This window comes from Lissotriton vulgaris, chromosome 8 (genome assembly GCF_964263255.1).
Source record: "Lissotriton vulgaris chromosome 8, aLisVul1.2, whole genome shotgun sequence".
Classification (NCBI taxonomy): domain Eukaryota; kingdom Metazoa; phylum Chordata; class Amphibia; order Caudata; family Salamandridae; genus Lissotriton; species Lissotriton vulgaris.
Genome location: NC_141696.1, coordinates 1,534,774,454 through 1,534,801,540, shown reverse-complemented (window position 1 = coordinate 1,534,801,540; position 27,087 = coordinate 1,534,774,454). Strand labels below are relative to the sequence as shown.

Genomic DNA, 27,087 nt, shown 5'->3' with positions numbered 1-27,087 from the left:
GACATCCCCCGCCACAGCAACATCACAGCCCACCTAAAAGACCTGCACTGGCTCCCCATCAACAAGAAAATCACCTTCAAATTCCTCACCCACGCTCACAGAGCACTCCACAACACCGGACCGTCGACCTCGCCCTCGCCACCATCCCCCACATTCGACGAACGACCGCCGGCGGCAGATCATTCTCTCACCTCGCCTCCAAGACCTGGAACACCTTCCCCATCTGCCTGCGACAAACCCAGGACCTGCTGTCCTTCAGGAGACTTCTCAAGACCTGGCTGTTTGAGCAGTAGTAGCAGCCCCGCCCCCCTGCGCCTTGAGACCCTCACGGGCGAGTTGTGCGCTCTACAAATGTACTGATTGATTGATTGAAAGTTTGCTGTTTACACATACTGTGATTGAAAGTAAAGAGTTCAAATCCCAGAATTCCTGATACAGCCTTGCGCCCTTCCGAGGTTGGTAAAGTGAGTAATATAATTTGGGCAATAGTAACAGGTTATTCACAGTGCTTCGAAGAAGTGGGCGAGAGGTATGAAGCGCTGTACAAAAAAGAAGCTTGGACCTGCCGATGTTGGAGTTGGGGAGTGAAGTGTGGGTCTCAGAATGGCTCAACATCCTGTGAGCCTGGGCCGATGTGCTCCAATAGTACAGCACAGAGGGTATTTGTCCCGTACTCCGGGGGTGACGCAACGGAGGAAACATGGAAGGCACTTCAGTGTTGAAGGCGGGTTGGAGGGAGACGGGGCGCGTGAGTGGAGGTGGCGGGAGGGGCATGGTGTCTGGCTCCTTGACCTTCTGTCATTTTGGGCCAGTAGAAGTGTTTGACCAGCCTCTCCCAGGTATTGGTCTGCTCCATGTGCCCAGCCAAGTAAATATCATGGGCCAGGTTAAGGAGGAACTCCTTGTCCTATTGTAGAACCACCATTCTCCCGGATGCCCTTGGTTTGGGGTCCCTTGGCTCACTGCCAAGATCCCCTCCTCCCAGTATATCTTATGGGTACCACTGTTATCCCCTTCTGCCTGTTGAGCTAACTGTTGTAGGTCTTCTAGAGTGGGACAGGTCCTTTGTACATTGGACAGGTCCTCCCTAGAGAGAGCCCCTGCTCCTTGGTGTTCTGCCAGATCTGTCAAGTTTCCAGGAGTCAGTTCTTTTTCAGATACCAGACCTTCCCCTGAGGGTTGAGCTACGTTTGGGCCTGTGGAACCTTCCTGCCCCTCCTGTTAGCTTTAGGGACTCTCTGTGCTTCGGTCCTTCTTCCGAGTCAGCTGAGGTATAGATGCCAGGGTTGCCGTCTTTATGCTCTGAAAGATATTTCAGGGCAGTATACGGTTGGTACCCAACGGGCTACAGGTTCTTTACCACTGGTGACCACTTCTGTGGAATGTGGCATCTGGATATACCAGACTGCACCATTCTGTTCACTTCCAAGATGGCGAAACCCCTGGCCTACTATACAGACTTCACTAGCTCTCTGGGTGTGGCTACCTCACTGGGTATCAGGCTGCCATTTACTAGTGACTTACAGGTAAGTTAGCCATTTCCAGTTGGGTATAGCCAATTTGACATACACTTTAGGGCCAGGGCACTGGCACTGAGGTCTGGGTAGCAGGCCCCAGGGCACTCTTAGCAGTCAAAAAAACTAGGGAGTGACCATACAAAAGGAAGAATTTCCTTACACCCTCATAAAGCAAATATCAAAGGGGTGTGGGTTTAATCACAATGCTCCTAAGTCCGATGTGTACGGTAACAGGGGTTACTGAGCATATCGAAACTTAACGCCCAGCTCCTATTGAGGGCCAGCTAATGGGTCATTCAGTGATGCCACACCAGCTGATCAAAACCCTCCCCCCCCGCCGCCTACCTACCAAGGTTTCCCACCCATGCCTTTTTGCAGTCTACTGGTTCATGGTGTCTTCTGGTTGCATAACAGGTTGCTACCCGAATGTTCATGCTCCTCTCATCTGAACTGAAATACTGAATATTAAGCCCAGCTAATGTCAAACTAGGCCCTGGGCTTATAAACTGTCAAACCAGGGCTTGAATTGCTTCATTTTTGTGGAAGAAAACCCCAAATTTAAACAATAATGGCCAGTAGAAACATGGCCAGGCTAGCCAGTGCTGCTGCTGTTGTTGACGACAGACAGGAAATAACTTCTACAAGAATGATAATGGACTTTAAATTACTGGAGTTTACCAACTGTAGCTATATTTACTGGTTAACGCTTGCACTACCTCCGTGATATGCCAGCATGTTTGCTCTCTCTGGTCCTGCAGGAGCTGGGACATATTTTATTTATTTATTTATTTATTTATTTTTTTATTTAAACTTATAAGGCGCACAGCTACCCGCAGTGGGTTTCCCGGCGCCAAGGGATAGACTAAAGAAGAAAAGAACTGCCAAGCAAACCACTAGAAAGAACTGTTCTGATCACTGCTGGAAAAGCCAGGTTTTTAGTCCCCTGCGGAAGCGGAAAAGATCAGTCTCCAACTTCAGGGTCGCGGGCAAGGCATTCCAAGACTTAGGACCTAGATGAGAGAAAGAGCGTCCGCCCATCTTCATCAGCTTAAATATAGGAACAATAAAATCGCCTTTTCCTGAGGATCTCAAGCAGCGGCTGGGCTTATGAGCCTGAATGAGACCCTATAGGTACTTCGGGCTGTGCTCTGTTTCATCTTAAAAATGTGGCATAAGGCCTTGAATTTAATTCTGCTCGAAATTCTAAGCCAATGAAGGTCTCGTAGGGCTTGAAAGGCAGATGTTCTCCCGAGGAACATTACGAAGAAGCCGTGCGGCCGCATTCTGAACAACCTGGAGTTTATTCATAGGGGTGGTAAAGTGCAAGAAGAAGCAGAATAAGCTATGCTGGTTTGAGCAGACTTGCTGGCAAGATGGCAGCCTGAAAGTGGAGCTGGGCCTGAGGGTGCCTGAGCCCACACATAGAAGGTTCGAGGCGTTTGAGGCAAGAACTGCCGCTCTGCGTGGTGCCGCTGTGGGCTGGTGTGTGAGGAGGCTCAATTGCTGGAGGCCATGTTGCACCAGTGACTGGTGAACCCATTTGATGTGTTGCTCAATGGAGGTAATGTGGTGACCTTTAACAGAGCTGCCTATAGCTTGTTGAGGCAAGTGAGTCTGAGCTGACAGACTGCACCACTGACCCGGGAAGAGGGGAAGAAAAAACAGGGAATAGCCTGCTCAAAGACAGGGACCATGAGCATGACACAGGCGGGAGCTTAATCTGCATGATCCTATTGATGTGGCACACAACAAACTGCGCCTCCCTCCATTGTGTCAGGAATAACTGCATGCCTTAATGGAAGCCTGGTCCCTAGTCAGAGGAGGAATGTGGGTGTCCATGGCTCCATAGTGGTTCAGATGGGATTGAGGGGGCAGGCGCTTAAGGTATCACCCCAAAAGGAGGGGGGAGAGCAGCGACGCCCCAGCTTGAAATGCACTGATTGCAAGAAGGACACGGGGCCTGCCCTGAGCAGCCATACAGTCATTGAGACAGTCAACACTACTAGCATCATGGCTGGATCCTCCCACAACATAAAAGATCTCAATATAGGGAAGATGCAAATTATGCAGTGAATTCTCGGCCGTTCCCTGCACAATAGGCTGGCAGCAACTTGGTGCGGCACCCACTCAAACACCACACACCCTCTCCTCCTCTTATTGGGGCCCTTGGGATCACTCATTATGGGCAATCCTAGAGCGATGATTGCAGGGAACCCTGCACCTAACAGGGATTGTCTGGAATACTTGCCATGAAACGGGTGCAAAGTGTCAGCAAACTTTCTCCTCCCCTCCTCCACCTGGTGCTCCCACAAGACTGGTAGTTTAGAGACATATGAATTTTAGGGACAGAGGCAACATCGTAAAGAAGGGAGGAAAGCCAGGCACTACCTGGCGTATGACGCCAAAGTAATCCTTTTCCCCAGCTCACCTTGACCCCACCAGTTAGGTCGCTCCCCCTCAGCCCTGCACCGCCTGTGCCTCCCTGCCCCAGCTGCTGCTGCTGAGGAAGTTCGAGTCCCTCCACCACCCTCAGGCTACCACCTGCGCCTCATCCCTGGTGGCCGGTGGTAGGCCGTAGGTAGGTTTGTTCATCCTCCACTTTATTGCTTTTATTGTATTGCCTGTATTTTCATTGTTGTGTCTGTGACTGCTGTTGTCTGTCTTCCCCCGCTGCCTGTACGTGGTCCGTGCCCATTTTTCTTCCCTCTGTTCCACTCGCTGTCCCCGTGCTCTCTCTGCCCAGTCTTTCCTTCTGTACCCCTCGCTGTCCCCGTGCCTCTCTGCCCGTTCTGCCTTCTGTTCTTAGCTGCTCCTGTATTTCTGTATTCTGCCTCTGTGCCACTCATTTTTCCGATATTTCTGTGCACTTTTTGCCTTCTGTGCCACTCGTTTTCCCCTCGTTTTTGTGCCCGTCTGCCTTCTGTGCCACTTGTTTTTCCTTTGTTTTTGTGCTCCTTTTGCCTTCTGTTCCACTCGTTTTTTGTGCCCTTCTGCCCTCTGTGCCACTCGTTTTTCCCTCGTTTTTGTGCCCCTCTTGCTTCTGTTCCACTCGTTTTTGTGCCCTTCTGCCCTCTGTTCCAATCGTTTTTTTTTTTGCCTTTCTGCCCTCTGTGCCACTCGTTTTTCCCTCGTTTTTGTGCCCCTTTTGCCTCTGTTCCACTCGTTTTTTGTGGCCGTCTGTGCCACTCATTTTACCCTCGTTTTTGGGCCCCTTTTACCTTCTGTTCCAGTCGTTTTTGTGCCCTTCTGCCCTCTGTTCCACTCGTTTTTTTGTGCCCTCCTGCCCTCTGTGCCACTCGTTTTTCCCTCATTTTTGTGCCCCTTTTGCCTTCTGTTCCACTCGTTTTTTGTGCTCTTCTGCCCTCCGTTCCACTTGTTTTTTTGTGACCTCTGTGCCACTCGTTTTTTCCTCGTTTCTGTGCCCCTTTTGCCTTCTGTTCCACTCGTTTTTTGTGCCCTTTTGCCTTCTGTGCCACTCGTTTTTCCCTCGATTTTGTGCCCCTTTTCCTTCTGTTACCTTAGTTGTCCTTCACCGCCCTCGCCGCTGCGTCCCCTGCGGCCCCGTCCCCCTGACTGCCCAATGCCCATTCGCTGCCCCCGCCTCCCAGCTGCTCCTCCGACCCACCTCCCCATATATGCCAGCCGCAGCACGGCCGTGCCGCTGGCGCGCCGAAGGCAAGCCTAAGGCAAGCCCGTCTGCACCCATCTGCGCCCTTGCCAGAACCCCTGGCCCCCGCACCCACCACGACGACCGCCACCACTACGACGCCAACACTCTGCACGCTCTCAACTCCGGATGGAGCCACACCTGCTTCAAGGCCGCCCCGAAACGCACACACAGCCCCTTCAACTGCCGGAACTGCAGCTACACCAGCCTCAGAGCCGACGAACCACCCACCCCAACCACCTCCAATGCGTACTACTGAACACCTGCTCCACACACAAGCATGCCGTCGAGCTCTGGGACCTGCTCGACACAACATCCCCGGACGTCTCCTTCCTGACAGAGACCTGGTTTACCGACTCCTCCGTACCCGACATCGCCATAGCCATCCCAGACGGCTACAACATCACCCACAGAGACCGGTCGCACCAACGTAGTTGGAGGAGGAATCGCCATAGTCCACAAGAACAGCATCAGGGTCTCGACTAACACCGACAACGCGCTCAGCACCGCCGAACATATGAATTTCCAGATCCAGACAGACCCTAATTCCACCCTCAGAGGCACCCTCGTCAACCGACCCCCCCATAGAACGCTATTCATTGCATAATTAAATATCGAGAATAGCGAGTGCTATACTTTAAAGCAGCCATTCCGGTCTGGTACCAAGAATCACCTGGTTAACCATACTAGCACTTTGACCTGATGGTTGAGCCCAATTACAATAATTTGAGCACCCTCCGCCATCCCTACTGAGGACAGTTTTCCCTTGCATGTTCCAGTTATCGTTTGGAATTATCCAGATCATCCAGATACTTGATTGTGTATGTGGCTCCTGAAGAAGGCGTTCTTGTGAAAACGCCGAAACGCGCGTCGAAGAGGACTAATATTGTCCGCCACTGTTTTATGAATTAATGGTGTCATTGTTTATATTAGATTGAATATTTAGAATTTATGAATTAATGGTGTCATTGTTTGTATTACATTGATTGTTTAGAATTGGCTATATGTTGCATTTTGATTTTATTATGTGTTAAGAATTTTAATGCTTTTAGCTTGAGTATATATACTTAATAAACATAACATTTTGTACTTTTTAATTTATTGTGTGCTTCATACTTACCGTTCTCTCCCTGGTGATATTATATCTGATGCTCCCCCTTTTTTTCACATTGTCCTTTTTCCCTGTAAAACATATTCTGTTGCACTAACAGGGGGTCCTTGTTACTTACGCCAATTTGGTTCACAGAGACACCCCACTTATTCAAGGCCGTAAAAGGAATTCAATCAAAAGCCGAAAGTCAAGTATACAAAACAGGCAGATCTACTAATAAAAATAGAGTGATATGATTATTTTACAAAAGTAAAACAACCTAAAATGAATCGCACAGAGAACCAAGTAAACGTGAATGCAAAATAACATGCATGTCCTTAGGTTGTTCTATAAACTACTTCTGTGTACAGTCATTCAATGTGTCAATTGATTGTAGAAACATCTGTATTTAAGACATTGCTCAGAATCGTTATGTATCTAACCAATGTGATACATATTCAGTTGATGTCATAATTGAGGGAATTAATGCAATATTATCAAAAGATGTTTAAAAAGTATTGTTCTTTAAAAGTATTGTTCTGATGGTTCAGTAGATATCTTTACGCAAAAAAGGAGTGGAAGGGTAATGACTGTGCTAAGTAATGTGAAGTAAGTGTGCGCCTGTAAGAATGCTCAAGGGTATTAGAGGATGACCACCCACAGTCATCAGCTGAGTGGGCAATAACGACCACACTGTAAATTAGTACACGTTGAATAATATCCTGAGCAAAAAAGTCCAATATAATCAAAAAGTCTACAAAGTGTTCTTCATAGTATTCTTCTTCCATTCTTTATTCGTTTAAGGATTTTCATAGGTATTCAATCCAGACCTTCAAAATTGTAATACACAATTGGTGAGGCGAACTTCTAGCCAACACGTGTTTCATCTGTATGAAAATATCCACAGACTTCTTCAGGGCAAAATTTTTAATTTATTGTCCAAAATAATTGAGGCATGGGCTCACGAGCCAATTGTGATCCCATAGATGTTAATTCCTGATTCCGGGTAAACTGTGTGATGAGGCCACGAAGTGTAGAAATCAAGTAGCAACGTAAGTAGAAAGTTCGTTATTGGTATTTGGATGTAGCCTTATACATAGGCGTAATCCAGACAAGCAGCTCCTGTCCCGAAAAGAGTGCTCCTCTCGATCGGAAGGCGTCTCACCTTTTTTGCTCAGGATATTAATCAATCAGTAGATATCTTCACTATGGCTTTAGTTGGACTAAATACAATGATGTGATTACGCATTTTCACACCCAGGGAAGTCACAGTGTTGCTGATATGAACAATGGTTTTTAAGCACCTCCTTTCTGGGTGAATTTTGATTTAAAATATTCTGTAAATATACAAAGAAGATGTCATATCTCACTGTTGGTTACACAGTAATTGACATGAATGCTTTGGGATTAATCACATTGGTGGGTATCTGGCCCCTCGTGCCTATTCTCTTCTGCAGGGGTCTTCAAACTGGGGGGCCTCAAGTGATCCGTGGGGGTGGGGGGGACGCCAGACTCTGGCCAAAGGAAGCGTTATGCTGATAACAGTGCTTTGTTTTCAGCAGAAAAAAATGTAATGGGCCGTCACTAACATCTTTTGTCATTTATATCCTGGCTGGGAGTAGCTATAAAAAGGGAAAGGACTCCAGATATCCTTCAAAACCTCCACCCCCATTTCTAATAATCACACGGTGGATACTTTTACATTTTAGCAAGGCCTGCCCGGCCAGAATAGTATGTCTGGCAATCATGTATTTGAATGCATTTTTAAAACGGCAACAGAACTTAACTGTAATGTTTAAATAAGACTATAACCTATTTAAACATTGCCTGTTTATTAGAATAATTGTGAAAAATGTTGAGTGGGGGGCCTGGTGATTTTTCTTTTTTTACTGGGGTGTTGCTGCATTAAAGAGTATGAAGACCACTACTCTATTGTATGACAAGACATCTGGTGGCGGTAAAGATACTCTAGAGCCCCTGCTTAGATGGAGAACTTGGTGCCCCAGACTATGAGCTTTACTGGACGTGATGCCTCAGTAAAAGACAGTGCGAGACAGTGTATCCCTCTCAGGTCCCAATAGTGGCACTGACCACCGGATCTGGAAAAGACTTGCCCCACTTGGGGGGTTATGGAATCCAGATACTGGATGAGCTGTACTGGGGCTGGTACCTTAATGAGCTTCTACGATTTTACTCCAGACCATAAAATGCAGATACTACGCTTTAAAGGATACGGAACACTAGAGGGGTCCTAGCAGTTGGACCTGGGAGGGAACAGCACCACGAAACTGTATGCGTTTAGCATCCTACACACCAACGCACGTCAGTGCATATAAGCGCTTCCACCCTGATAGATTAATTATACAATGTTACATTATAAGTGGGGCTGATCAGAAGATTATTGATTAGAGAACGGAGTATGAAACTGCAGGTTTTGTAAACCGATTTTAGAAGACCTGTAGTACTAAGTAGATGATTGTTGCAATAGATGATGACTGAATAAGATCATGTCATCTGTGCAAAAACTCAATAACACAGTGAAGACAAATCTGCACCTCATCCCCTTCACCTGGCATAATATAGAATATCTACAGCTAATTTTCTTCCCTATTACCTGGCCTACTGTAGGAGGTCTACAGCTCACCCTCGTCCCTTTCACCTGCCCTGCTGTTGAGTACATACCGCTCGTCTTCATCCCCATCGTTTCGTCTACTATAGAAACCCTGCCGCTCGTCCTCCTGTCCTTCATCTGGCCTTCTGCAGAATAACTAGAGTTCATCTGCCTCACCTTCACATGTCGAGCTGTGAGAAATCTACTGCTCACCCTCTCACTCCTCCCATTCACCTGGCCTGCTGTAAAAGCTCTGCCGCTCACCCTCACCCCCTTCCATCTTGCCTACCATTCTGGGTTTGTAACTTACTTTAGGCACCATCGTCTTTTGTCTGGGTTTCCACTTAAATTGGAGACAGTACTGGATAACCACAGACAAAGAAACTGATTCTGAGGCCTGGTGTTCGGCAGATGGTATAGTTGCAACACCGATTTGTTAGGTCCGCTGAAAATCAAACAAGTTTGAATGATTAAGTGCCGGGTGTTCAGTGTAACTCATGATGAGCTGCAGATGTTCGATAGTGTGGAAAATGAAGAGGATGAGCTGTAGATATTCTACCGTGGGCCAGGTGACGGAGATGGGGGTGAGATATTCTACAGTAGCGACTTGGTCGATAGAACAGTCACAATCCTTTGTTAGTGAAAAGTGATATTTCTAAAAAGTAAAACTTCTTTGAGAAAGTTAATCCCCAGGTTTGGGTGCTGAAGATTGTCACCTCCTTTCCTTGAGGTGATTAACTGAATAACTGAAAAGCCTGCCCTTCACCTGGGAAGAGTCGAATCTAAAGCCCTCCTAAGCGAGCCAGTCGTTATTTATAGACTTGTCAAACCAGTTTAAAATGTCCACAATTAATTTATTCAGCTGATAATCGAGTCATAAAGTATCCATTTTTGTTACTTCATCTTAATCTTCATTATGTCATTATTCCATCCTAAAGCATCTTGAGGCATATATATGACAACTGTTGCTTCACAGAAATTTCACATAGCCCCAATGCATTTCGGGCCCAGCCCTTCATCAGGGGGTAATCCCTGTGAAGCGGTTAAGTAGATATTCTACTGTAGTCTATCGGAAGTGGGTGAGGATGAGCTGTAGATATTCTACAGTAGGCCCGGTGACCGAAATGAAGATGAGCTGTAGATGTTATGCAGCAGGCCTGGTGAAGGAAATGGGATGAGCTGTAGATCTTCTACAGTAGGCCATGTGAAGGAGATGGGGATGAGCTGTAGATCTTCTACAGTAGGCCAGTTGAAGGAAATGGGGCTGAGCTGTAGATATTTTACATTAGGCCTGGGGAAGGGGATAAGGTTGAGCTGTGGATATTAATCAGTAGGCCCGGTGATAGAGATGGGGGTGAGCTGTAGAAATTCTACAGTAGACCAGGTGAAGGCAAGGGGAATGAGATGGGGATGAGCTACAGATATTCTACATTAGGCCAGGGGAAGGGGACGAGGTTGAGCTGTAGATATTCTAAAGTGGGCCTGGGGATGGGGATTAGCAGTGGATATTGTAAAGTTGGCCTGGGTAAGGGGATGGGGATAAGCTGTGGCTATTGTACTGTTGGCCTTGGGAAGGGGATGGGGATGAACTGTGGATATTGTAAAGTTGGCCTGGGTAAGGGGATGGGGATGAGCTACAGATATTCTACATTAGGCCAGGGGACGAGGTTGAGCTGTAGATATTCTAAAGTGGGCCTGGGGATGGGGATTAGCAGTGGATATTGTAAAGATGGCCTGGGTAAGGGGATGGGGATGAGCTGTGGATATTGTACAGTTGGCCTAGGGAAGGGGATGGGGATGAACTGTGGATATTGTAAAGTTGGTCTAGGGAAGGGGATGGGGATGAGCTGTGGATATTGTAAAGTGGGCCTAGGGAAGGGGATGGGGATGAGCTGTGGATATTGTAAAGTTGGTCTAGGGAAGGGGATGGGGATGAGCTGTGGATATTGTAAAGTGGGCCTAGGGAAGGGGATGAGCTGTGGATATTGTAAAGTTGGCCTAGGGAAGGGGATGGGGATAAACTGTGGATATTGTAAAGTTGGTCTAGGGAAGGGGATGGGGATGAACTGTGGATTTTGTAAAGTTGCCCTAGGGAAGGGGATGGGGATGAACTGTGGATATTGTAAAGTTGGTCTAGGGAAGGGGATGGGGATGAACTGTGGATATTGTAAAGTTGGTCTAGGGAAGGGGATGGGGATGAACTGTGGATATTGTAAAGATGGCCTGGGTAAGGGGGAGAGCTGTGGATATTGTAAAGTTGGCCTGGGTGAGGGGGAGAGCTGTGGATATTGTAAAGTTGGACTGGGGATGGGGATGAACTGTGGATATTGTAAAGTTGGACTGGGGATGGGGATGAACTGTGGATATTGTAAAGTTGGCTCAGGGAAGGGGATGAGTTGTGGATATTGTAAAGTAGGCCTGGGTAAGGGGATGGGGATGGGGATGAACTGTGGATATTGTAAAGTTGGCCTATGTAAGGGAATGGGCATGAACTGTGGATGTTGTAAAGATGGCCTGGGTAAGGGGATGGGATGAGCTGTCTCTATCCTAAAGTTCAGCAAATGAAGGGTTGAAGGATGAGCTGTTATTATTTTACAGTAGGTAGCCAACAACAGCACTAAGATTTTTAGGTCCTCAGAAAAAAAAATATTGAACATCATGTTCAAGCTATCTCTAGGCTTTGACGGTCAAACAGAGACTCAGAGCTCCTTAATCTGTTGTTCATCTTGCAACATTTCGGACTCGCTTCTCACTCCAATAACATATCTAGTATCAGGCCTGGCCTTCTTCCTCAAGCTCTTCCCAGTATATACAAGCTGTGCCCAAGTTGAGAGAAAATGAGCCGGGATGTGCAGCTGCTCCAGTCTGGTGTAGGGCCGTCTGCAAGGTAAATGTCCCAAAAGCGGGAATTCCCTCTGCCAGGAGCAAAGCTTTCAAAGCTGAAAATTCAGCTTGGGTGGGACCTCATAGATAAGGAATGGTGATCTGCTGTGACTCAACCCGTACAGTGACCAGGAACACCCAGCTCTGGTATACTCAGTTTAACTAATAACACACCACTAACTTCACACCACACAGATTCAATGTCATCAGCCGTACCACAGACAAGCAGTGCCACCGTTAACGCAGACTTCTTACACATGACTTGGACATGTAAGGGTATCGCAGGTTTCTGGAAGGAGGTCATCAAGAGGCTCGGGGAGCACTGGGTGAAAACTGACTGCCTTCCACGGAGGCCTGTCTGCTGGGCTTCTGTGGTACTGGAGTGCATGCATCAGGTTCACGGACCGGGCCCTGGTGTTGGCCCACTGTAATGTAAATTTAAATGCAAATCTGTATTTGTAAAGCGCAAACGACTCACCCTTACGGGTCTCAAGGCGCTGGGGGCAGTTGTGGAAATTAAGTGAGCTATTGCCCAGAGTCAAATGGTGCTGAGCTGAGCTGCCGCCGGAGCCGGGGATCGAACCGTGCGCCCTGTGCTCCAAAGTCAGCTGCCCTGGCCGCTGCACCACACCTATCCACTGTGCCATAGCAATGCACTGGTGATCCCCAGAGGGACCTCCGGTGCAGATGGAAAGCAGAGGTCATAAAATGGGTAGCAGCGAAGGGGACCACCCTACTTAGTAAAATCTCAGGGGGCTACTCAAGCATCCTGTAGCTGACCTCTGGATTGACTTGGCGGATATTTTTGCTGCCAGAGATGCGTAATTTACCTGCTAGATGCTGCACCCTCCCCCCTTAATCCAAGGAACTGGAAAATGTCTGTGACACCCTGCCCTGATTCAGACACCACTCACATGGGGTTGGCGCCTGGTTTCAATAGCAGGGAGGAGGAACTGCCCTGTGGGAAGTAGATGTGTGACCCCATAAAACCCTAGGCCAGTCGAAGCTCTTTGAGTTGCACCATTCGATATTGCTACTAATTAAATAATTGATAGCAAATACTGTGTATGACCCATACTCTATATGTAGATGATGCACATGTTGAATAATGATGTAACCGCTTCACGTTAAGAGATTCAAAATTAATGTGTACAGTGTGGATTATAATATAATCCGAAAAAGTAATGAAGTTTTAAAAATAAAAAGAAATTCTGAAAATTCAAAGCTTTCTCTGTCAACGAGAGTAGGAAGGTCAAGGTCGGACACATCCTACACCTGTCATGAGGGAAGAGCACTAATGTACCTGCAACGTTTGTTACTGATGCCCCTGGAATGTGTCTCGACCACCTCTGTTTCTGCATGTTTGGTTCTGTCTCTAATTGCTGGACACTCACCAGGCATCATGGGGCTCTCGACATCCAGTAATTCCCCATAAATAGACCGGGGTGGACAGGAACGCCAGTTGGTCTTTTGTGCAGTCAATAGGAGCTTAATCCTGCGTAAAACAATCCATGCTTTATTGGTGTGAAATGGGCATACTGTGCGTCATCTGTCATAGGTACCAAGTGTTTCTCGTCTGAGACCATCACTCTCCTGTCGTAACATCAATAAAATTGTAATAGATGACCCGTGCACCCAAGACTGTTTGTGATGCTGAACACATTTTGTCTACATCATATCTGACTTTGTGCAGTTTCTGAGTAAGATATAAATGTTTGTAATTCCATTTCTTCCAGGCGCTGCTTACGTTTCAGGATGTTGTTGCCTGTTTCTCACAGGTGGAGCAGGAGCTTTTACACAAATGGCAGAAGGATCTTTATACAAATGTGATGAAGGAAATTCACCAAATCTTCCTGTTGTTGGGTAAAGTACAATAACATTTGTGCAGTATGTACCTAACTAAACTGTTGGCTGGTTAAGGCTATTATAATAGGTGGTAAATATTTTTCATATTCAGTGCAACAGAGGCAGTTGAGGCGTGCCTACCTGACTTGCGGACCCTGCGTGTGGTCCGGGGATGTCTCCTGGCAAGACTTCGAGAAAGCTTGTGCAGCCGCTTCTCTTCACAGAAGCACTTAATCAGGTCCGTTCCACGAACAGCACCCAGAACGCAACCTCATCAGAGCTCGGTCCTTTTCCGCCCACTATGGCCGCCGCACCGGACGCCACCATGAAGCGAATCCTGTAGGACAGTGGTTCCCAAACTTTTTCGACCAGCGGCCCCCTTGACCCAATTGGCTTTTGGCCGTGGCTCCCCATCATGTCACTTTTTTTTGGGATGGGGTTATGTAAATCCGACCTCAAGAGTATTCTCATTTTTCTCCCTGAAATTAATTGGGATGAAGCAGATAAAGGTATTCTATAATTATAACCAATTGTGTAACAAAAGAAAAATATAGCAGTCGTTTAATAAAAAATTTTTATTTGTCTGTATGGGTTTGCTATTTGCGACCTACGCCTGTTGGTTGTAAGTTCTTGACCTGAGGTGTAGCTCTCCTGCCCGAAACCTGTGCCTGGAGGTCCTGAGTTACCTATAGAGAAATACAGGAAAGACGCTCAATGTTAACAGTGCCAGCCGAGAGGTCCATGAGTGGATTAACAGGGAAGACGCGGAGGGAAGGCTGGCGTTGACGATGAGACAGGGCAGGAGCAGCTGTCTATGGATCAGAGCCTGAGAGGTATTATCTGAAAGGGAGGCGTGGTATATGAAAGTAATGAGTTCATCATGTGTAAGAACCTCAAATTCGAACGGCATGTAAAAACATAGAATTCTTACCCGTTTTAGGCCTCCATTCAATGTAGGCCAAGTCACAGGTAGCAATGATATCGGCACGGTAACTGGATACGTTCCGTCCTGGGATATCTGAAAGATGCACGTGCCCATCAGTTCCAGAGTGCAAGATATTATGTGTGATTAAATGAAGTGTGCAGTCATCGCGCATTGATTCGCTTCATGTTGCTGAAGAACTGTGATGTGTGAATGCGCTGTAATAAATATCATGGTGATGTACGCGAGGTGGTAAAACGCGCTCTAAAAGTGCATTAACTCGCTTCGTTGTGCTTCCGTACCACAGTGTGTAGCACTTCATTCAAATGATCAAAATAATATGCGCGAAATATTCATGCGTGCATAAACAGGTCAATTAGTTGCTTGTTAGTCGTGTAAACTTTAAGGGCAAAACCCTCTTCTTGACCTGTAATGCCTGAGCGGGCTCCAGACCTTGGAGAACAGATTAAAACTGTATGCGAATGGTGTGGAGTATAACAAAGTGTAGGCCAGCCATTGAAGAAAGTTTATAGCGCTTGAGGCGTACCTTCCCATTCAATCGGCAGCAGACGCGTGCAGCTGCTAGCGTCGCCTCTAAAGCCTCTATCTGTATGTGATGACAGCGAGGGACGATTAAATGCTGTCTGGGCTTGTCAGAACTGGTTCTCACGGCAGGCATCATTGTCGATTGTCGTTCGTGAGTGGAACCGGGGGGGAAGGGAAAGGGTAAAAAGACAGGCTATCTGCTCACCCAACAGTGGCAGTTTTAGGGGTTACTCGGGCCACAAACAATTCTTAATTTCTAAACTCTGCACAGTACAAAATTCTTCTTAAGCAGAAATGCCTTCCCCACGTTCCGAACATGTGCACGGCACCCCATGCTAGTTGTAAAGACGCATCGGGGTGCCGCGGCGCACAGTTTGGGAATCACTGCTGTAGGAAATCATCCTTGGGCTGTCAGCTGGAGGCAACCATCTCTACCCAGGCCACTGAGACCAAATCCATCCATACGGATATAGCCGGTTTCCAGAACCGCATGGACTGCCTGACCCAGCGTGTTTCTGTGCTGGAGGATTCTCTCAACACAGTACCGGAATGAAACCAAGAACTCCTATTCCTACGCAGACGTAGAAGTCAGGAGCTTCTGAGACAACAGACGCTTTTTCAGATTTCCAGAAAACGTGGAAAGCCCTGACGTCAGTTCTTTCCTCAGGGCCACACTCTCAAAACTCGCAGATCTGACCTTTGACCCCCCCTCTTGGAGCTGCAGAGGACCCACCGTGTTGGACCGCCCGACAGGGCGCATTCGCGCGCCCACAATTGCTTATTGCCTACTTTCTATGCCACGAAAAGGCCCAGCAATTGATAACTACAGCCCGTACCTATGGCCAGTACACATTCGAGGGACATGATATCCGAATAGCAGCGGTCTTCTCCAAGAAAAACGAACGTCGCAAGGCCTTCCTTTCCCTTAGGTGCCTCCTCCGACAACTGGACATTCCATGTGGCCTCTTCAAACCCGCATGCCTCCGGATCACCAAGGACGACGTCTCCAAGGAATTTTCTCAACCCAGAGGGTCTTCGATAATTCCTATAAGGTCTCAACCCTCAGGATATGGACAATGTCGCCTCTGCTTCTGGAGGTATCTCCACCCTGCCATCATCCTCTCTCTCTCTACCCCCTCCAGTGCGCTCTGGCAGAACTCTGGAGGCAGGGGCCCTGTTAGACCTGCTGGCTCCCTGGGTGACAGGACCAAGGCTCTCCAAGAGGTTGTCGCACTCACATCAGGGACAAGTGTTGCTCCCCTGAAACCCGCCTCTGTCACAGAGAGCGCTCCCTGACCTATCCCTCTACCCATCACGGTCCCGCACCCTCCACGAACTAGCAGTGGTTGAGATCGCATGCAAAATTGCTGACACGCTCCTTCGACTTCGTAGAACCGGACGGCATGCCTCTTCTTACTTCCTGGCTGGGCTCGCCCTCGCTCTATGACGCACCCATACCCACACCCATGTTCAGTTCCATACTAGAGGGGCTGCCGGGACCCAGCCGTGGGCCGCTTACCCCCGCGCCTCCAGCCCTATGCGAGGCTTCGACTCTATCCTCCCTCATTCTCACTCTGACCCTCCCTCGCCAATTGCTTTGTATCAGCACAGGAGCCGGCTACCCGCAAAAGGGGACATTGGGGCCCCCCAAACTCACGGACAACACCACGTATTACTGGCCATTCACTTGACCTTCTACCCCCCCTCTTTGATGCACAGTTGGTGGTGCCTCACCACCTCTCCCCCCCCACAGGTCCCTAGAGCTTGTCTTCGTCCCCCTGTGTGGCTAAAATCACGCTGTTGTGCTTGACCGCCTCCCAGCCAGCCCTGCCGCCCAAAGTGCCCCGCTCAGTGTGTTACAGCCCTCAAGCTTAGACCTGCAGCGTACAGCCCAACATCCCTAGAGCCGCATCCCTTGAGCGCTGCTTACCCCTCTCGTTCCCTGCTATCCTCTCCCCCCTCGGATCTCCTTCTTACAAGTCCTTTGGTGATTCCTGCTCACTCGCCCTCCGCAATGCCTGGTGCCAACCGGTAGTTGTTCTACTGTGGTCGTGGGAGGGGAGGAGATGGGCGCGATGGGCTCGGCAATAGTAACAGGCTGGAGACCAGTGTATTCCCTCAAACTGGGCTTTATTTTTAAGGTTCGCCGGGTTCGAAAGGTGAGTCTCTCTCTTGCAAACTCCAGGTTGTCCGTGATGGCGGGGTCGTATGTTCGACGTGGCTCCTGGCAGACGTCTTCTCCTCTTGGTCTGGTACGCCACCTCCGGATCGTGAGAGGAAAGAGACCAACAGAGGGAAGCCGTTAGGTTGCAGGCTGGTACCGGGTTACCTTAATAGGGACCAAGTGATTGTGAGGGAGCACCAGTGTTTTAAACAAGACAAAACGTGTTCGTTCTCAGGGAGGAGGAAGGGCGTGAGGAACGAGGGAGGGATAAGGAGGGACGAATATGGGTAAATACACGGGAAAGGTACAAACAGGGGTTTTTACACTATGTACAAGGGGCGCTCTTTTTTCCCACCCAGGCTGCCCAACGCCGCCGTACCTGAGAAAGCCACACTCCTCCCTCTGGAGTGTGGCACGGCGGTTCACGGGGTCGTTGGCCTCCTGGCTCTCCTCCTCTCTCGTTTCTTCCGTCCTCTCCGTCTTCTCCACGCTTTTCCTTCGGTTCGACTCCTCCGCTTCCTTCTCCAACCTCCGGGGTGATGTCACACTCTGCAAACAGGATTTCCTGCCCTTTCACCAATCTGGACCTTCCGACGTCAGCTGGGGGCGGAGTCTCGTCACAGTAGTCATACGCCCAGTTAAAGGCGCCCGGGTCAGTTTTATCGTCAACGCTTTCCCACTCTGCCCTCGATGAGTCAGTCTGCGGGGTTGGAGGTGAGTTAGGGTCATGGGTCCACCAGTCCTCGAGACTTCCCGCCCCGACCCCGTTACATCTACATATGTGACCGCTCCCTTTACCCATCCACCCCTCGCTACCCCTCTCCTTTTTCTTTCCTTCGCCCTTCTACCCCCACTTTATATCCTCTCCTCTTTTCTTCCCTCCCTCACCTCCTTCCCCCTTCTCCCTTCCCCGCTTGACCCATACTGGCCCTCTGTCTGGCCCCATACCTATCCTCACCCTCCTTTCCCATCCATTCCTTAGCTGCCCTTACCCCGCCCGTGCCTACTCAATCAATCAATCATTTGTTAAGCGCACTACATACCCGCAAGGGTCTCCAGGCGCTGGGGAGAAGGGGGGGGGGCTACTGATTAAACAGCCTGGTCTTGAGTATCCTCCTGAAGGTCAGCAGGTCTTGGGTCTGTCGTAGGCTCAGTGGGAGGGTGTTCCATGTCTTGGTGGCAAGGTGGGAGAAGGATGTCCCCCCGGTGGTGGTACTTCAGATGCGCGGGACGGTGGCGAGTGAGAGGCCGGCGGAACGTAGCTGGCGGAACGTAGCTGGCGGTTGGGGATGTAGAAGGAGAGTCGTCTGTTGAGGTAGGCTGGGCCGGTCTTGTGGAGTACTTTGTGTTTGTGGATGAGGAGCTTGAAGGATATGACTTGTTGACAGAGAGCCAGTGCAGGTTTCTCAAGTGGGGAGTGATGTGGCCGTGTCGTGGTACGTCGAGGATAAGTCGTGCCGAGGCGTTTTGGATGTGTTGTAGTCATTTGAGCTCTGTCGGGCTCCAGCGTAGAGGGTGTTTCCGTAGTCTAGTCTGCTGCTGACGAGGACCTCAGTGACTGTCTTTCTTGTATCTGTTGGGATCTATCTGTAGATCTTGCGGAGCATGCAAAGGGTGTTGAAGCAGGAGGAGGAGATGGCGTTGACTTGCTTGGTCATTGAGAGTGTTGAGTCGAGGATGATTCCCAGGTTGCGTGCATGGTCGGTGGGTGTCGGGGCTGCCCCCAATGCCGTCGGCCACCAGGAGTCGTCCCAGGCTGAAGGGTTGGAGCCGAGGATGCGGACCTCCGTCTTGTCCGAGTTCAGCTTCAGGCATCTGGTCTTCATCCAGTCGGCGACGGCCTTCATTCCTTCGTGGAGGTTGGCTTTGGCGGTGATGGGGTCCTTGGTGAGGGAGAGGATCAGTTGAGTGTCGTTGGCGTTGGAGATTATGTTGAGGTTGTGCTGTTGGACGACGTGTGCGAGCGGGGCCATGTAAATGTTGAACAGTGTCGGGCTGAGGGAGGATCCCTGGGGTACGCCGCAGATTATCTCTGAGGCTTTGGAATGGAATGGGGGAGGTGGACGCTCTGGGTTCTGCCGGAGAGGAAGGAGGTGGTCCATTCCAGAGCCTTGTCTCGGATCCCTGCGGCGTGGAGGCGTGTGCGTAGAGTGTGGTGGCAGACGGTGTGTCGAAGGCGGCGGAGAGGTGTAGGAGGATGAGTACTGCGGTCTGACCGTTGTCCAGCAGGGTCCTGATGTCGTCAGTGGCAGCGATGAGCGCAGTCTCGGTGCTGTGGTTGCTGCTCACACCATCCTCCTGCCTATACAGTTTCTCCAAACTGGTGTGCCCCCTCAATTTCACTTGCTCGCATAACCTGGGGCCTACCCTCTGCCCCCTTTCCCCCTACGAGCAGCCAGACACCTCTACGGTCACTCAGATCGCACATGTTGGTACATGTTCCTCACACCTCAAAGCCCCTATGCGCCCTCTTGTGGAACGTCAATGGCCTCACGCACTACATTAAACTAAAAAAAGTACTCTCCTACCTCCAAGCAAAGAAAACGGATGTTACCATCCTACAGGAGACTCATCTGGATGCCCTAAAAGCTGACTAACTATGCCACGTCTGGGTGGGCAGAGTGATCCACAGCAGCGTAGCGGCACCGGCCACTGCTGAGGGTGGTCAACTGCAAAAATGCGGAGTAGCGATACTTCTCCGTAAATCATTGCCTGTCACAGTTGTAAAAAAGTGGTGCAAAAGGATGGGAGACCTACATTTGCCAAACTGAAACTGGGAGACCTATCCCTGTGCGTGGGCTAAGCGCTCCTTCTTCCTTCACCTGAACTGCCTGCTTGTCGAGATTGGAGCGTCTCAATACGTCATAGGATCAACTGAAATCTTACCCGTGATGCGGTACTAGACAAGACGGACCCCTGGAAAGGGGGAATGACGGCGCAGAGCCCTGCTGGGAGATATCGCCTCGGACAACGGCTTCATGGATCATTGGTGCCTCTGCCGTCCGACAAACAGGTAATACGCTTTCCTGTCCATGGTACCCAGTCCACACTGGACTACTTCCTAGTCTCTCACACTGTGGTGGCGCTCGTCGGTGATTCTCGCATCTTGGAGGCCGCCCTCTCTGACCACTCACTCTTCCTGCTGTCCCTCGATGTGGGCCTAGCCTCCCCTGGCCGCAAACCATGGCAGAGATACCACTCGCCACAGGGCAAGACCCAATTACGGACTCACTTGTCCGCCTACTTGGCAGACAACAAGACCTCAGTAGACTCCCGCAGGATCTAGTGGGCAGCCGTGAGGGCAACTATTCACGGGCAGCTGATGAGGGATACACCCATGGCCAACAAACCAGCGTCTCTCGGTCGGACTGAGCTGGAGGGTCAGATTGTCTTCCTGCCCCGCCTTTACTCCACCTACCCCCTCATTGCCCAACCGCGGCTGTCTAAAGCAAGCTTGCATGACCCTCAATGGCCTTTTCACCTCCAAAGCCGAATACACCCTCCAACACCTGAAAGGGAGGCATTATGAGCAGGGGGGAAAAGCGGGCCGACTTTCCGTTCATAGCGGGCATACCCATCGCGGGTGGCCTCTCTTAAAATATATCTATATGCCGATGATATTCTGTTCACCCGTAAAGACCTTTCACGCCCCTTACTGGCATTACTAGAAGTCATTGAAGACTTTCAGGCCCTATCAGGCTACAAAGAGAATTGGGACAAAAGCGAGGCCCTTCCACTGTCCTTAGGCACCACGAAGGGAGCAATCCATGGTTATCCTCTCCGATGGAAATCCTCACGGCTTAAATACCTGGGGGTCTTGGTTAACAGAGGCCTGAAAGGAATGATTGTGGATAACCTGACACCCCTGATCGTGCAGATGAAATCGGACTTCGACAAATGGTCCCTCCTGGGAGTTTCCTTGTAGGGCAGAGTACAGGTGGTAAGAATGGTTACACTGCCGCACTTTACCTAGACCTAGGGAATGTTGCCCATTGTAGTGCCTCTAACTACTCTACGCCTCATTGGCTCCCTAATACAGGCCTTCATTTGGGGTTCCATCCGCTCCCGCTTACCTGCGTCCAAACTTATGGTCCATCGCAACTTTGGTGGCCTGGGCCTACCATCTGTAGAACACTACTCTTTAGCCCGTCTTCTCTCCCAGCGGTCCTATCTGCTCCCGAAAACGCCGGACCCCGCAGTGGGTCACCACTGAATGCTCACTCCTCACTGGTGGCGATGGCCTTGGCACCCTATATGGGGCTCACATGGCCCAACTACCTCCGCCACATCCTGTGATACAGCCTACACATAAGGCAAGGCACCGCGTGCGCCGCCTTCTAGGCATAGCCCACCGTTTATACAATTAGCCACTGATATGGGGCAACAACAGCATCTGCATAAACAGCCAGAAACTCCATTAGTCCCAAAGGAAAGTATGCAGACCCTGGATCAGGTGCTACTGGGCGGTGACTTGAAACCTTTTGCTTAATTACGGGAGGAATTTGGGTTACACTCGCAGCAGGCCTGGCAGTGCCTGCAGCTACAACCCCTGCCTGAGGCAATGTCTTGGTCCTCGCCCCTGGGCCCTGCAATCCTCGCCGATAGTAGACTACCTGTCGGTGTGGGGCCGACAAAAGGGGGTGATGTTGAAATCTATGGCACACATACAAACCACCTTTTCCCACAACCTCTCTTGCATGACCTCCGCACATAGTGGCAGGCCTGCTTACAACTCACCGTCGAAGAAGAGGATGGAGGTTATAGAGGCCTTGAACAAGGGAACCTGTGAGTCCCTGCTGAAATTCTGTCTTTTTTAAGACCCTTCATAAGTGGTCGTGGGCTTCCATGAAGCTGCAGAGGGCCGGCTTCATATGAGGTTTTGGAAATGTCCAGATGCACTCTGCGAACTTCCCCACACCCTCAGCGAATGCCCTTCTATCCAACCTTTCGGGACACCCTGGGAGGGTCCATGCCCCTATGCCTAACCCTCCCATCATCCTTCTGCACAATATCAGAGACTCCCCCGACATCACTCGCCCACAACGCCGCCTCCTACACATGGCGCTATCCACAGCCAAGCTTTGCAACCTTGGGAAATGGAGGTCACCCAATCCCCCCTCACAAGAAGACTGGATGATGGCGATGATTCAAACATTGTCCCATGAACGTGTTATCTACTGCATACAGGACCAGGCAGAGTTGTTGCACAGACATGGGCTCCCTTTCTTTAGGATGCCCCACACTAATGTCCTATATGGATGTCAATTGCCCACCTATCCAGATTGCGGAGAATGCTGGGCAGTTCAGCCTCCCTCCTTTTGGTCCTGAAGAAAGCCCTCCGACCCGATTCGGCACCGAAAGAGCTGAAACATGTCGACCACTCACGTTTTTAAGTAGGTGCTGTAGAACAGTAGCCCTTCTATTTACGCACCAACCTCCTTTTAGCCTTGCCCCATCCTCCACATAATAAAATCAACCTTGAAGGATGGAGGCACTCACTATCTCTGATCACTACTGCAAATACACCAACTCCAGGTGGAGGAAGGCATAACTAAGACCCAATGATGATTCTTTTCACTTTACAATCTAAGTGGAAAACCAAGATATACCACTCTTACGACTTTCACATGAATGAGGGTTTTTTTAGACGATTACTACCCAAGACCTTGGTTACAAACAGGACAAGTGATCCATTCCCCTGTGATTATTTGCTTATTGGATGGAAGCCAAATGGATCTCAGCTTCTCTCTCCCCTGATTGATCATAAGCTCATTGTACTGAGCCAAGTTTTCTACATCAATACACCTCCCCTTTTCCCCTTCCTCCTCCCATTGATGTATTCAGTATGTTATAACTTCCATTTTGTATCATACTGTGCACTTGTCACACTACTGTGATTCTGATATCCAATAAAAAATGACGACACAAAAAACAAATAGACTAGATCAAGCCATAAACCGACCAATAATCTACAATCGAATAGCCATCCTAACCCTTCCCCATTTGGGTCTAGTCCGCAGTCAGACTGTGTAGAATTTGCCTCCTTCTTCCTTGAAAAGATGAAAAAAATTGAAAATAATTTGCGGACTGTATTAGAAAACCTTACACCCATATCATGTATCGGCCTCCCCCATTCCCAGATAGCCGTGCCCCCATGCCCCCCTGGGCAACCCCACCCCCAAAACAACACTTCGTGGAACTTATTCAAAACCTTTGAGGAAAGTGCCATTTTCAAAATTCTAGCAGCACTGAAACTTTCAAACTGATTCAGTGGCCCTCTGCCATTGCATTTCTTCAGTTTGATCAAATCGTCTATACTCTCACTTTGGACTAAGATAGTAAATGCCTCACTACTTCAAGGCACTATTCCTGACTGCCTAAAGTATGGGCAGCTTACCCCTATTTTAAAAAACCGCACAACAACTTAACTCTACAAAAACACCAAAACTAGCTCACCCTGAACCACCTCCAACTATACACTCTCAAATCCGAATTCCTCATAATCGCCCCTCACAAACAATCACCCGGTTTTGAAGAATGGATGAAGCAACTAACAACTCTTAACTGCTTACCACGCGTCATAGATTCCACGAGATCACTGGGAAAAACTCTAGGCAAGAAATTGAGCATGCAGTGCTGCCACCAGAGGAGCGAACTTCCAAATAAACATCTTAAGAAAAATAAAACCTTCAAGACCGTCATGTAAGCCGTAGTGATTTCCAGGTTAAACAATGGAAGTGCTGTAGTGTGGTTTATGGGCCTCTTTTTCCGTGCATGTTAAGTTAGTATGGCTTATTAGGAGTTTAAAAAAAAAAAAAACATTTTTGCATTCATGTTTCTTCATTTTTGTGCAAACATTTTTAAATCATCTTTGATATGAAAAACCATCTACACAAATACAATTCTACTACCATGTATGTTTTTACTTTGTTTATATAATATCCTTGTTATAAACACATTCTTTTTATATCAAACTAGAGTCTTTAAAACTTCATGTACAACTGTACAAAAGAAATTATTTGTATAATCTGACCCTCAAACCCACACTACCCACTCTCTCCCTGCACACTGTAGCATACATTCACACACATACGCCATTCATACCTATTCCAACCACGTATTACATACATTAATTGGCACAATGGGCGATAGCTTCAGTTTCAGCCGTTGTTGTGTTGTGGGTTGGGATCTTGGGACATCAAGTCAATGTACGTTTCTGTGGAACTTATAATTTGAATCCACCTTCTTCAGGACCACCTATATTTGCAATTCAAGGACAGTGGATCTGTTAGGGGTATCTGCAATATGACGTATAAAAATTTAATTAGCACGTACAATGGGAGAATAGGCTTACGTAGCAAACCCCGCTTTGCACCTCACCTGGTTGAGAGAGGTGGCGGTTTTCGATCCTGGGATCTTATTTGCATCATGTGACCAGGAGATGTATGGTCAGGGACACAAATCCGATCCTGCCAAGATCTTTAGCAGACATATCACCTTACCCATACTCAATTTTATAAATATTTCCAATTCAGTCATGCTCTTCACACTCACTCCTTGCCAACCAGCACTCTCCCCGAATTCAAACCTGTAGAAGCTAAGTTACTCATGGGAAATATGGGCCAGGGGGGATCTCCCAGATCTATCGCTGATTATTAATTGCCCCAGCTCATTGGATCACCTTCGAACCCGCTGGGAGAGCTGAATGGGCACTGTGGAAGATGAGGACTGGCGGGATGCCCTGTTGGCGTCCCGTGAACGTACTACCTCTTCCCAATTAAGACTTCTCCAAATCTATTACCTCTACTCAGCGTATCTCTCGCCAACCCACCTATATCGTGCAGGCCTGCATCCCACCGCAGCCTGTCCTCACTGTGGCGTTCATCCAGCCGATTGGATGGAAGCCGAATGGATCTCAGCTTCTCTCCCCTGATTGATCATAAGCTCATTGTACTGAGCCAAGTGTTCTACATCAATACACCTCCCCCGGTTCCCTTCCTCCTCCCATTGATGTATTCACTATGTTATAACTTCCATTTTGTATCATACTGTGCACTTGACTACTGTGATTCTGATATCCAATAAAAAATGACGACACAAATCAACTAGATCAAGCCATAAACCAGACATATCACCTTACCCATACTCTATTTTATAAATATTTCCAATTCAGTCATGCTCTTCACACTCGCTCCTTGCCAACCAACACTACCTCTTCCCAATTAAGACTTATCCAAATCTATTACCTCTACTCAGCGTATCCTTCGCCAACCCACCTATATCGTGCAGGCCTGCATCCCACCACAGCCTGTCCTCACTGTGGCGTTCATCCAGCCAATTTATTTCATATAGTACGGACTTGTGCATCGATACACTATAATTGGACAATAGCGACCCAAGACCTGTCCGATGTTCTCGAATGGGAAATTCCCCTTTCCTCCTGTGTTTGAAGGATCTGGAGGCACAAGGGCAGAGAAGGCATTCCTGAGCACAGCTCTCCTGGTGGCAAAACGAGACATCGCTTTGCAATGTATGTCGCCTACATTGGCGGGATCGAGAAGGGGTGTGGATTGGTGTACGCAACAGGAGCGTGTAGTTTTTGAAGCTCTGTAGGTGCCCGTAGAAGCATTAACAGGTGTGGGGCAAATGGTTGGGATCAGCTTACGTAACTTGTCATGGCCTTCAGGGCTCGACAAATCATTAAAAATGCTCTAGACCTGCAGGTTTAGTAAACTACAAAATCTCCGTGACCTAACTGAAATGAACTTGACCTCAAACTCTGAAAACTGAGCAAATGTGACAAGTTAACGAGATTTAAAAGCATTTTTATTTTGCTCATTTACTTTGTGAGCAATAAAGATGCCTTTAAATCTTGCTATCTTGTCACATTTCCTCTGCTTTCAGAGGCAGAGGTCAAGTGTCAGTTTGTCTTTCTACTCGCCAGAAAGGGTGAGTAGGATCTAAAAATAGCTCGTCCTTAATTAATCTCACTCGCAAATGCGAGCGGTCGAGTGAATTTTTCGAGCCTTGGACTTGCATTTGTGGACATTCTTCTTATGTAGTGTACTATATTGCCTAAGTGTTCTTACTTCGCATGGACTAAGTACTCCATCCTGAACTATACGGTACAAGCGCCATGTGTGTATGTTTGCCACCTTTTAAAAAAAAAAACTTTCTTTATTGATTTTCAGCAGGAACTGAATCTACAATAGACATATCAATAGTACGATAGATACCAAACAAGAGTCAACCCTGCCCACCCCCACTCCCACCCCACCCGCCCCAACTGAGAGAGATATAATGTCGACTGTGATGGGATATAACAGTATGCATAGATTCACCATATATTAGTAATAAACCTCAGATACCACAAAGGCCTGGAGGCGGACATAGAGCAGGGCTAAACCAAAGTCACAAGCAGTACAAATGACCAATGACATAACCTCAACATGGAGCAGCACCCATAAAGAGCCAGTTCCGCCCCTTCAGGAGCCAGCGCCCACCCACACCTTGGAGATCAGTCCGAGTCTGGACAAGTGAGCAAATAGGCCGTATGAGGGGCCCAGAAGTCCTTTGGACATGATGCTTCAGGAAGCTCTTCCTCATATGTTTGAAGTTGAGTTTTCCAATATAACAGATTCCGGAGCCACTTCTTCTTAGAAGGAGACCCTTTCGCCCCCCCCCCCCCCCCCAACATTGCGCCACAGCTCTTTTTGCAAATAGGGTAGACAGTGCAATCAGGCGCCTATTGGCTGGTTTAAAACTTTAATTGAAGGGATTATTTATCCCGAAATGCATTGGGTTGTTTGAATAAACATCATGACATGTGGAACCTACCTGTG

General features: G+C 48.6%; 1 protein-coding gene across 1 annotated transcript in view; it reads left to right on the top strand.

The window, feature by feature from the left end:
- The window catches only part of LOC147700302 (uncharacterized), a 174,625-nt gene that overhangs the window by 18,782 nt on the left and 128,756 nt on the right, over positions 1 to 27,087 (top strand). The window contains exon 2 of the mRNA XM_086935667.1: positions 13,505 to 13,631. Coding sequence (XP_086791793.1) covers positions 13,505 to 13,631 — 127 coding nt within the window. The remainder of the gene's footprint in view (positions 1 to 13,504; positions 13,632 to 27,087) is intronic.